Consider the following 13,268-nt stretch of genomic DNA (forward strand, 5'->3'; position numbering starts at 1 on the left):
CAATGTGACTGCTTAAAAAGTTCCTGAAACCAATAAGGGCAGTAGGTTAGCGCTCTTGGTTTTGTTTATTTAGTGATTTTATACACATATACAGTACTGTGCAAAAGTCTTAGGCACATAAGATGTTTCACAAAAGCATTTGTCTTGAGATGATTATTTATATCTTCAGCTTTAGTGTGTCAATAGGAAATATAAATGTTAGACTCCCAAACATTACTTTTGCAAATAGAAAAGATTAGAATAGAAGAACAGGGAGCCATGCAACAGATGTCATGGCCCCCACAAACCCCCCACTGACCATCATGTCAGTCTGAGTTTACATAAAGAGACAGAAGCAATTGAGACAGCCTAAATAGATAGGTTGTTCCAAGCTTCTTGGAAAATTCTTCTATCTTCCAACAACCAAGAAAAACTGTGTCCAGGTGTACCTAGGAGAATTGGTGCTGTTTTAAAGGCAAAGGTGGTCTCACCGAATATTGATTTAGCTTTTTTATATTTACTGGACTTTGTATGACATTGAGTGATAAATAAAAACTATATATGTCATTATTTTTGAAGACATCCTCACAATGCAACATTTTTCACAAGTGCCTAAAACTTTTGCACAGTACTGTGTGTGTGTGTGTGTGTGTGTGTGTATTGAAAACTGCCCTTTTCAAGTGTTTTTGCCATGAATGGGATGAGAAAGACTGGTCTGTAGTGTCCATTTGTGTGAGGTTAAGTGCAGGTTTCTTCAGCAGCGGAGTTACTCGAGCCTGCTTAAATGTAGTGGGAAAAGTGCCTGCAAGTAGAGATGTGTTAATTATGTGTGTGAGTGCAGGTAGAGGACGGATGGAGAGATGGCCTGGAGAAGGTGGGAAGGAATGGGGTCAAGGGAACAGGTGGTGGGTTGGTTGGAGAGGAGGAGTTTAGAGACCTCAGTGTCAGTCAGAGGAGAGAACATAGAGACAGAGGAGTTGCATACAGGAGACAGGGTGAGGTGCTGAGAATGGATTGCTGATGGTTGTAACCTTATTAGTAAAAAATGTGGCAAAGATATCTGCTGTCAGTGATGTGTCAGGTAGTGGATGAGGAGGGCAGAGAAGTGTGTTGAATGTTCTAAACAAGCTGCGAGTGTCTGTGGTGCTGTTGAGCTTGTTCTGGTAGTAGGAAGTTTTTGCAAATTTAACGTTATCTGAAAAGTTAACAAGCAAGCAGAGACTGATACTTACCTAGATCTGCTGGATCTTTAGATTTCCGCCATCTCTCAGCTGCCCTGAGGTCATGTAAAGGAGTAACTGAGTCAGGTTTGTAGGCCTCCTTGTTCGCACATGCTTTTTCAGTTCTGCCCGCATATTTTCTATCGGATTGAGGTCAGGGCTTTGTGATGGCCACTTCAATACCTGTTGTCCATAAGCCATTTTGCCACAACTTTGGAGGTATGCTTGGGGTCATTGTCCATTTTGAAGACCCATTTGTGACCGAGCTTTAACTTCCTGGCTGATGTCTTGAGATGCTGCTTCAATTTATCCACATAATTTTCCTTCCTTGTGATGCCATCTATTTTGTGAAGTGCACCAGTCCCTCCTCCAGAAAAGCACCCCACAACATGATGGTGCCACCCCCATGCTTCACGGTTGGGATGGCGTTCTTCGGCTTGCAAGCCTCACCCTTTTTCCTCCAAACATAATGATGGTCATTATGGCCAAACAGACATTTCTCCAAAAAGTAAGATCTTTGTCCCCATGTGCACTTGCAAACTGTAGTCTGGCTTTTTATGGCGGTTTTGGAGCAGTGGCTTCTTTTTGATGTGCACGTTTTGCACCAAACTACGTTCATCTCTAGGAGACGGATTGTGTCTCCTTCCTGAGCGGTATGATGGCTGCATGGTCCCATGGTGTTTATACTTGCGTACTATTGTTTGTACAGATGAAAGTGGTACCTTCAGGCATTTGGAAATTGGGGGATGACAACATTCAGTGACTTAACACCAACTATACATAATATGAAGCCATGGATAACTAGCGATGTTCGCGCGGCACTTAATGTGCGGACCTCCGCTTTTAATTCCGGGAACACGGAGGAGCATAAACAAGCCAGTTATGCACTCCGCAAAACTATCAGAACAGCAAAACGCAAATACAGGAACAAGATTGAAGGACAGTTTAACACCACCAGCTCTAGAAGCATGTGGCAGGGAATTAACATCATCACAGACTTTAAAGGGAATAAATACTCTGCCATGAACATCGCTGCCTCTCTCCCGGATGAGCTAAATACTTTTTATGCTCGTTTTTATGCCGATCCTTCCGACGGGTGAATATCTGCAAAGCCGCGGGCCCAGACGGCATTCCGGGCCACGTCATCAGAGCGTGCGCGAACCAGCTGGCTGGTGTTTTTATGGACATTTTCAACCTTTCCCTCTCTTTGTCTGTAGTCCCCACATGCTTTAAAACATCCACTATTGTGCCTGTTCCAAAGCAATCAAAAATCACTTGCTTAAATGACTGGTGTCCTGTTGCTCTGACCCCCATCATCAGCAAATGCTTTGAGAGACTAATCAGAGATTACATCTGCTCTGTGCTGCCTCTCTCCCTAGACCCATTGCAGTTTGCTTTCCGCAACAACCGCTCCACTGATGATGCCATTGCATCTGCAATACACACTGCTCTCTCCCACCTGGAAAAAAAGAACACTGATGTGAGAATGCTGTTTGTAGACTACAGCTCAGCATTCAACACCATAGTGCCCTCCAAGCTAGATGAGAAACTCCGGGCACTGGGCTTAAACAGCTTGCTGTGCAGCTGGATCCTGGACTTCCTGTCAAGCAGACGCCAGGTGGTTAGAATAGGCAGCAACATCTCCTCATCACTGACCCTCAACACTGGAGCCCCACAGGGCTGTGTTCTCAGCCCACTCTTGTATTCCTTGTACACACATGACTGTGTGGCAGCACATAGCTCCAATGCCATCATTAAGTTTGCTGACGACACGACGGTGGTAGGTCTGATCACTGACAATGATGAAACAGCCTACAGAGAGGAGGCGCCCACAACCGCAAAGCACTGCAAAGGGTGGTGCGAACTGCCAGACACATCATCGGAGGTGAGCTTCCCTCCCACCAGGACATATATACCAGGCGGTGTGTGAAAAAAGCTCGGAGGATCGTCAGAGACTCCAGCCACCCAAGCCATGGGCTGTTCTCACTGCTACCATCAGGCAGGCGGTATCGCAGCATCAGGACCCGCACCAGCCAACTTCATGATAGCTTCTTCCCCCAAGCAATCAGACTTTTGAACTCTCGATCTCCCACGATCAAAATACATCAGCACTGCACTTTATTACTCTTACTCTTATATCTCACACCGGACTGTCATAAATTATATTATTATTATATTATATTCTCTCTTAACAACTTACTATCAACCGACAGCCTGAATGTCAATACAGTACAATACAACCTACTGTACATTCTATATATACTTTTTTTATTGAATAATGTGTATCTATATTGTGTGTATTGTACACTGTACAGTGTATGTTATTATTTGTATATTGTGTTGTGTGTAATTATGTTTATATTAGACTTTAAATTGTGCTGTGTTAATTTGATGTTATTGTAAATTGGTATATGTCTCATCACTGTCACGACTGCTATGTTGATCGGAACTGCACCCAAGAATTTCACACACCATTGCACTTGTGTATATGGCTGTGTGACAATAAAAGGGATTTGATTTGATTTGATGTGACTGAATCGGTTTACTTGTACTTGACTAGTCAATTTTGTCTAAAACAAAAAAAACATTATTGTCTCAAACTACAGAAAGACAGCCTTTCCATCACTATCCATTCCTAAACCTATTGTCCCACATATCAAGTGAAATGTTAGCCCTTGTATCTCCTCTCATTTCAGGTGGATCATTCTGTGTTAGAAGCTTTACCTGCAGAGCTTAGGAAACAGGTGGAGCAATCCTGGACCCATAGAGAGGAGCGTCCCAGCACCTCATCTTATCTCTCAACCCCACCTAGAACCTCCTCTTTTCCACCTCCAGGTCCACCACCTGGCACCCTTGTACTACAGCTCCCAAATCAACCTGGACAAGCATGTGCAACTGGCATTGTGCTGGAACTACCAGACTTCTCCCAGGTACGTTCTGTTAAAATCTCCACATAAGCAGGAAAACTTGGTGAAATGGTGATGCATGATGTGACATGAGTTCAGACATTCATGCCTTTTTGCGTGAACATTGAGCAGGTTGATCCAGATGTGTTTGCAGCGCTTCCCAAAGAACTACAGGAAGAGCTATGTTCAGCTTACAGACACAAAAGAAATGCTGAAGCTCAAGGTGTTTTAGGTCAGTAAAAATGAGTAATCAACCATAGTGTTTAGCCAGAAAAAAACTGTCTCCAAACCCTTTTAACCTCTCTTTCTGTAGGGGAACAAAAAAAACCATTTCCTCAACTAAAGCAGCCTGCAGTGGGGAAAATCAAACAGCGCTACAAGAGGAGAAATGCTAGTCCAGCTAAAAAGGGGCCCAGTCCCCTAAAAAAACGATTTCCTGGAAACAACCCTGCCAAGTCTAGCCCCTCCAAAATTCTTCCTCTGCCACTCAAAGTAAGCCACTTGATTTCAAATCAACTCTGTTTTCAAGGTTTGGTATTTAATCGTTTAATAATTGTGGTCTGATATTTATCTGAATTATTTTCCACTCATGTGCAGACAGAAAATATATGTTGCCCATCCTCTCCGAGCACAGATGTCCCAGAGACGTCCAAATTTAATCCCCGTCCAGTCCCGACCCTAGCTGGAGCTTTTGAGTTCAGTGACCTCAGAACTCTGCTTTGTGAATGGGTCACCACCATCTCAGGTGGGCCAGAACTACAGTTTGCATACCATATGAGGCTAAAGAGGTAGCCTGCTTTCTTTAACAAATGTATGTATTTGTACTTGGTTTAACTATGTGCTGATGCATCCTCTCAGATCCAATGGAAGAGGACATTCTACAGGTGGTGAAGTACTGCACTGAACTTGTGGAAGATAAAGACTTGGAGAAACTTTACCTTGTCATCAAATACATGAAGAGGTATTTTTCTGCCTTTGCTCCTTTATCAACATTTCTCCCAGCTCCCATTATTATAAAATCTTACCAGTCAGTTGGGTTGTATAATTAATCCCCCATATTCATTATTTTAACTGTTAATCTCAGACTTATGCAGCAGTCCACGGAGTCTGTATGGAGCATGGCCTTTGACTTCATCCTTGACAATGTGCAGGTAGTGGTACAGCAAACCTATGGTAGCACTCTGAAGATCACATAGAAGGACCGTCCAAACCTCAGTCACTGTGATATCAGCCTAGTCCTGCCACTTCATCATGATGTGTGCGTGAGAGAGTGAGAGAAGAAAACAGCTTGACTCTGCCAATCATGATGCTGCTTGTCCTCTTTGACTTCATGCATCTCAGAGAACACGAGGGACATCTGAGGACTAAAAGATCAAGCCAATGATGAGTTAGGATGATTAGGAACAGTTGAGCATACCAGCTTTGTTCAGAAGCAACTGAACACTGAATTTTTCTCTCATCATGATGTCAACATTCTAGACTAATGTCTAGAGGAGCTTTTTTGAATGTCATAAACCAAGATTTTGAAAGAGATTTGTCAAAGCAATCCTGTTTGCTTTCTGTTTGCTATTTGGATTTTTTTTTTTCTTCCTTGTCTTTTCAACATTTCTTCTTCTTGTACTCCAGAAACTGTGTTTATCTTTTGAGTCTGGCCTCAGAAGTATTAAACAGAATTGGTAGCAAAGCAGAATGGAGTGGCATTTTACTTGCCCTTTATAGATCAGTCTGAGATGTTGAAAGTAAAACTAGGGAAAACAAAACATCTTTTAAGTCCTGTGGCAGATTTTAGCATGTGGATACTAAAATTTATGTAAAAGATAACCTTTTATGTTTTCCTAGATTTAAAAAAGAATATTACTCCTCATTGATTGTTTCTTGATGTACATTTTTATGTGTCATAGAACTGAATATTTAAGAAGAAAAAGATCAAAACATTGGCCAGGTTAATTTGACTAAACCCTCCTGTCATGCTTCTCAGTCTTAAATGTGGAAATGGCGCTAGAGGAAATGAAGGGATTTTTCAGATGTAACATGAACCAGGTTACACTCAGTTCATATTTACTAAGTTTGGCTTTGTGAATGAGCAGGTATGTACTTGACTCCAATAATGTTTTATGTTTATACTCATCTTGGTTTAAAGAAGGTGCTCATGAGTTTGACATCTTTTATCTCACACTTTAACATGACATTACAGAGAGGAAGCTTATTTGGTCATAAATCGGTTGTGACAGAATGACTGGTGCCTGAAGACCTGAAGCTGTGACATCATTTGTATGTTTTCTAAATTTGCTAATAAATTTGGATAAGTGATATTCTATTATCTTTGTTTGGTTTAGTTGTATGAATGTATAATTTGTTGATCAGGCTAGTAATGTTACATGTTTCTTAATCACTTGCAAACTAAAACACATTGAATGAACAAAACACCATCATTAAGTAATATACAATGCATCCGGAAAGTATTCACAGCGCTTCACTTTTTCCACATTTTGTTATGTTACAGCCTTATTCCAAAATTGATTAATTTCATTATTTTCCTCAAAATTCTACAAACAATACCCTATAATGACATCGTGAAAGAAGTTTGTTTGAAATCTTTGTAAATTTATTAAAAAGAAAAAAAGAAAAAAAAAAAAGAAAATCACATGTACATAAGTATTCACAGCCTTTGCTCAATACTTTGTTGAAGCACCTTTGGCACCAATTACAGCCTCAAGTCTTTTTGAGTATGATGCTACAAGCTTGGCACACCTATTTTGGGGCAGTTTCTCCCATTCTTTGCAGGACCTCTCAAGCTCCATCAGATTTGATGGGGAGCGTCGGTGCACAGCCATTTTCAGATCTCTCCAGAGATGTTCAATCGGGTTCAAGTCTGGGCTCTGGCTGGGCCACTCAAGGACATTCACAGAGTTGTCCCAGAGCCACTCCTTTGTTAACTTGGCTGTGTGCTTAGGGTCGTTGTCCTGTTGGAAGATGAACCTTCGCCCCAGTCTGAGGTCCAGAGTGCTCTGGAGCAGGTTTTCATCAAGGATGTCTCTGTACATTGCTGCATTCATCTTTCCCTCGATCCTGACTAGTCTCCCAGTTCCTGCCACTGAAAAACATCCCCACAGCATGATGCTGCCACCACCATGCTTCACTGTAGGGATGGTATTGGCCAGGTGATGAGCGGTGCCTGGTTTCCTCCAGACATGACGCTTGCCATTCAGGCCAAAGAGTTCAATCTTTGTTTCTCATGGTCTGAGAGTCCTTTAGTTGCCTTTTGGCAAACTCCAGGCGGGCTGTCATGTGCCTTTTACTGAGGAGTGGCTTCCGGCCTGAAATAAATTCGCAAAGATTTCAAACAAACTTCTTTCACGTTGTCATTATGGGGTATTGTTTGCTGAATTTTGAGGAAAATAATGAAATTAATCAATTTTGGAATAAGGCTGTAACATAACAAAATGTGGAAAAAGTGAAGCGCTGTGAATACTTTCCGGATGCACTGCACTATATGAAATAAGGCAGATTGAAAATGAAGATCAATGATACTTTAATAAGATCTGTGCTGCTGAAGTCGACCATGTCCAAGTCTGTGGACTAACATTCAGTAGAAATATGGCACAATAATCTGATATAACTTTTTTTATTGTTGCAAATGAACAGGCATAATTTAAACAGAACATCCTGTAAATAATCCTTAGAATTATTTTTAGATTTGTTTTGTATTTATTTATTTGGTCATACTTTAAGTATTTAAAAATTAAAACAGACTGAGTAAAGGTAAATAAAGATAAACTTAGAAATAAAATCAATTTAAGAAAATAAAACGATTACACGCATTAGAGCACATTGTTTTTCAAAGTAAATATATCTCCTATACATTATTTGCCTATTTCTTTGTTCTTTTATTATTTTATTTTTTAAGGGTATGCCTGGAAATGCCAATACGGGGTATATATATATATATATATACTGATCAGCCACAACATTAAAACCATCTGCCTATTATTGTGTAGGTCCCCCTCATGCCGCCAAAACAGCACCTACCCGCATCTCAGAATAGCATTCTGAGATACTATTCTTCTCACCACAATTGTACAGAATGCTTATTTGAGTTACCGCAGAATTTGTCAGTTCGAACCAGTCTGGCCATTCTCTGTTGACGTCTCTCATCAACAAGACATTTCCGTCCACAGAACTGCCACTCACTGGATATTTTTTGCTTTTGGCACCATTCTGAGTAAATTCTAGAGACTGTTGTGTGTGAAAATCCCAGGAGATCAGCAGTTACAGAAATACTCAAACCAACCCGTCTGGCACCAACAATCATGCATGCGATTATCTAATCAGCCAATCATGTGGCAGCAGTGAAGTGCATAAAATGAGGAAATGGGGTATTTCTGTAACTGTGACCTACACAATATTAGGCAGGTGGTTTTAATGTTGTGGCTGATCGGTGTGTGTGTGTGTGTGTATATATATATATGCAATTTTTGTGAACACAGGCTGTACACGCTTTTATTTATAATAATTTTATTGTTTTTCTGAATTGGGTCAACATCTTTTTTATGCATATTAAAAATAATACAATAACATATTTAAAAGAAACGTCCCTTTTTAAGGACACTGTATTTTAAAGATAATTTTGTACAAATCCAAATAACTTTACAGATCTTTATTGTAAAGGGTTTAAACTATGTTTTCCATGCTTGTTCAATGAACCATAAACAATTAATGAACATGCACCTGTGGAACGGTCGTTAAGACACTAACAGCTTACAGTCGGTAGGCAATTAATGTCACAGTTATAAAAACTTAGGACAGTAAAGAGACCATTCTACTGACTCTGAAAAACACCAAAAGAAAGATGCCCAGGGTCCCTGCTCATCTGCGTGAATGTGCCTTAAGCATGCTGCATGGAGGCATGAGGACTGCAGATGTGGCCAGGGCAATAAATTGCAATGTCTGTACTGTTAGACACCTAAGACAGCACTACAGGGAGACAGGAAGGACAGCTGATCGTCTTTGCAGTGGCAGACCACGTGTAACAACACCTGCACAGGATCCGTACATCCGAATATCACACCTGCGGGACAGGTACAGGATGGCAACAACAACTGCCCGAGTTACACCAGGAACGCACAATCCCTCCATCAGTGCTCAGACTGTCCGCTATAGGCTGAGAGAGGCTGGACTGAGGGCTTGTAGGCCTGTTGTAAGGCAGGTCCTTACCAGACATCACTGGCAACAACGTCGCCTGGACCAGACAGGACTGGCAAAAAGTGCTCTTCACTGACGAGTCGTGGTTTTGTCTCACCAGGGGTGATGGTCGGACTCGTGTTTATCGTCAAAGGAATGAGCATTACACCGAGGCCTGTACTCTGGAGTGGGATCGATTTGGAGGTGGAGGGTCCGTCATGGTCTGGGGCGGTGTGTCGCAGCATCATCGGTCTGAGCTTGTTGTCATTGCAGGCCATCTTAACACTGTGCGTTACAGGGAAGACATCCTCCTCCCTCATTTGGTACCCTTCCTGTAGGCTCATCCTGACATGACCCTCCAGCATGACGATGCCACCAGCCATACTGCTCGTTCTGTGCGTGATTTCCTGCAAGACAGAAATGTCAGTGTTCTGCCATGGCCAGCAAAGAGCCCAGATCTCAATCCCATTGAGCACGTCTGGGACCTGTTGGATCGGAGGGTGAGGGCTAGGGCCATTCCCCCAGAAATGGGAACTTGCAAGTGCCTTGGTGGAAGAGTGGGGTAACATCTCACAGCAAGAACTGGCAAATCTGGTGCAGTCCATGAGGAGATGCACTGCAGTACTTAATGCAGCTGGTGGCCACACCAGATACTGACTGTTACTTTTGATTTTGACCCCACCCCCTTTGTTCAGAGACAACATTATTCCATTTCTGTTAGTCACATGTCTGTGAAACTTGTTCAGTTTATGTCTTAGTTGTTTAATCTTTCTATGTTCATACAAATATTTACACATTAAGTTTGCTGAAAATAAAAGCAGTTGAAAGTGAGAGGACATTTATTTATTTTTTTTTTGCTGAGTTTATATATAGATACTGTATATACACTGGCGGCCAAAAGTTTGGAATAATGTACAGATTGTGCTGTTTCGGAAGGAAATTGGTACTTTAATTCACCAAAGTGGCATTCAGCTGATCACAAAGTACAGTCAGGACATTACTGATGTAAAAAACAGCACCATCACTATTTGAAAAAATTATTTCTTGGATCAAGGCCCCATTTCCAACAGCCATCACTCCAATACCTTATCTTTGAGTAATCATGCTAAATTGCTAATTCGGTACTAGAAAATCACTTGCCATTATATCAAACACAGTTGAGAGCTATTTGGTTGTTAAATGAAGCTTAACATTGTCTTTGTGTTTGTTTTTGAGTTGCCACAGTTTGCAATCGACTGGCATGTCTTCAGGTCAATATTAGGTCAAAAATGGCAAAAAAGAAACAGCTTTCTCTAGAAACTCAGTCAATCATTGTTTTGAGGAATGAAGGCTATACAATGCTTGAAATTGCCAAAAAAAACTGAAGATTTCATACAAAGGTGTACACTACAGTCTACAAAGACAAAGGACAACTGGCTCTAACAAGGACAGAAAGAGATGTGGAAGGCCAGATGTACAACTAAATAAGAGGATTAGTACATCAGAGTCTCTAGAGTGGGCAAAAAGCACAGACAGTGGACAACAGGAAAAGAGTGTTTTGGATCTTAACCCCATTGAGCTTTTGTGCGATCAGCTAGACTGTAAGGTGCGTGAGAAGTGCCTGACAAGACAGCCACATCTATGGCAAGTGTTACAGGAAGCATGGGGTGAAATGTCACCTGAGTATCTGGACAAACTGACAGCTGAAATGCCAAGGATCTGCAAAGCTGTCATTGCTGCACATGGAGGATTTTATTGATGAGAACTCTTTAGTTTAAGTAGTTCTGAACATTTTTTTCAAATTGTAATAGTAATTTTTCACAATATTAATGTCCTGACTATACATTGTGATCAGTTGAATGCCACTTTGGTGAATAAAAGTACCAATTTCTTTCCATAAGAGCAAAATCTGTACATTATATATATACAGTACTGTGCAAAAGTCTTAGGCACATAAGATGCTTCACAAAAACATTTGTCTTAAGATGGTTATTTATATTTTCAGCTTTAGTGTGTCAATAGGAAATATACATTTTAGACTCCCAAACATTTCTTTTGCAAATAGAATAGAACAGAAGAACAGGGAGCCCTGCAACAGATGGCATGGCCCCCACAAAGCCCCCCACTGAACATTGTGTCAGTCTGAGATTAAATAAAGAGACAGAAGCAATTGAGACAGCCTAAATAGATAGAAAAACGGTGGCAAATTATCCGAGAACATCTTATCTGCCAACAACCAAGAAAAACTGTATCCAGGTGTACCTAGCAGAATTGATGCTGTTTTGAAGACAAAGGTGGTCACACCAAATATTGAATTAGCTTTTTTTATGTTTACTGTACTTTGTATGTTAATTGATAAATGAAAACTATTTATGGAATTATTTTTTAAGACATCCTCACTATGCAACATTTTTCACAAGTGCCTAAAACATTTGCACAGTACTATATATATATATATATATATATATATATATATATATATACACACACACAGTTGAAGTCGGTTTTTCACAAGTCCTGACATTTAATCATAGAAAACATTGCCTGTCTTAGGTCAGTTAGGATCACTACTTTATTTTAAGAATGTGAAATGCTAGGATAATAGTAGAATGATTTATTTCAGCTTTTATTTCTTTCATCACATTCCCAGTGGGTCAGAAGTTTACATACACTTTGTTAGTATTTGGTAGCATTGCCTTTAAATTGTTTAACTTGGTTCAAATGTTTTGGGTAGCCACAAGCTTCTCACAATAAGTTGCTGGAATTTTGGCCCATATCTCCAGACAGAACTGGTGTAACTGAGTCAGGTTTGTAGGCCTCCTTGCTCGCAAACACTTTTTCAGTTCTGCCCACAAATTTTCTATCGGATTGAGGTCAGGGCTTTGTGATGGTCACTCCAATACCTTGACTTTGTTGTCCTTAAGCCATTTTGACACAACTTTGGAGGTATGCTTGGGGTCATTGTCCATTTCGAAGACCCATTTGCAACCAAGCTTTTACTTCCTAACTGTTTTCTTGAGATGTTGCTTCAATATATCCACATAATTTTCCTTCCTCATGATGCCATCTATTTTGTGAAGTGCACCAGTCCCTCCTGCAGCAAAGCACCCCCACAACATGATGCTGCCACCCCCATGCTTTTCGTCCAAACATAATGATGGTCATTATGGCCAAATAGTTACATTTTTGTTTCATTAGATCAGAGAACATTTCTCCAAAAAGTAAGATCTTTGTCCCCATGTGCACTTGCAAACTGTAGTCTGGCTTTTTTATGGTAGTTTTGGAGCAGTGGCTTCTTCCTTGCTGAGCAGCCTTTCAGGTTATGTCGATATAGGACTCGTTTTACTGTGGATATAGATACTTGTCTACCTGTTTCCTCCAGCATCTTCACAAGATCCTTTGCTGTGTTTCTGGGATTGATTTGCACTTTTCGCACCAAACTAAGTTCATCTCTAGGAGACAGAATGCGTCTCCTTCCTGAGCGGTATGATGGCTACATGGTCCCATGGTGTTTATACTTGCGTACTATTGTTTGTACAGATGAACGTGGTACCTTCAGGTGTTTGGAAATTGCTCTTAAGGATGAACCAGACTTGAGGAGGTCCACAGTTTTTTTTCTGAGGTCTTGGCTGATTTCTTTAGATTTTCCATGATGTCAAGCAAATAGTTTGAAGGTAGGCCTTAAAATACATCCACAGGTACACCTCCAATTCATTACACCTCATACCAGAAGCTAATTGTCTAAAGGCTTGACATAATTTTCTGGAACTTTCCAAGCTTAGTGTATGTTAACTTCTGACCCACTGGAATTGTGATATAGTCAATTAAAAATCAAACAATCTGTCTGTAAACAACTGTTGGAAAAATTACTCGTGTCATGCACAAAGTAGATGTCCTAAATGACTTGCCTAAACTATACTTTGCTCATATTAAATCTGTGGTGGTTAAAAAATGAGTTTTAATGACTTCAACCTAAGTGTATGTAAACTTCTGACTTCAACTG

At 40.7% G+C, this 13,268-nt stretch overlaps 1 protein-coding gene across 2 annotated transcripts in view; it reads left to right on the top strand.

Annotated features, from left to right (window-relative positions):
• The window catches only part of LOC127447938 (DNA repair protein REV1-like), a 50,693-nt gene extending 44,276 nt beyond the window's left edge, over window positions 1-6,417 (top strand). For both annotated transcript variants that reach the window (XM_051710178.1, XM_051710179.1), the window contains 6 exons: window positions 3,896-4,129; window positions 4,238-4,337; window positions 4,419-4,597; window positions 4,703-4,850; window positions 4,964-5,066; window positions 5,190-6,417. In XM_051710178.1, the coding sequence (XP_051566138.1) occupies window positions 3,896-4,129; window positions 4,238-4,337; window positions 4,419-4,597; window positions 4,703-4,850; window positions 4,964-5,066; window positions 5,190-5,301 (876 nt within the window). In that variant the 3' untranslated portion in view covers window positions 5,302-6,417. The remainder of the gene's footprint in view (window positions 1-3,895; window positions 4,130-4,237; window positions 4,338-4,418; window positions 4,598-4,702; window positions 4,851-4,963; window positions 5,067-5,189) is intronic.
• The last annotated feature ends 6,851 nt before the right edge of the window (window positions 6,418-13,268 follow it).

The sequence above is a fragment of the Myxocyprinus asiaticus genome, chromosome 11 (assembly GCF_019703515.2).
Source record: "Myxocyprinus asiaticus isolate MX2 ecotype Aquarium Trade chromosome 11, UBuf_Myxa_2, whole genome shotgun sequence".
Classification (NCBI taxonomy): Eukaryota; Metazoa; Chordata; class Actinopteri; order Cypriniformes; family Catostomidae; genus Myxocyprinus; species Myxocyprinus asiaticus.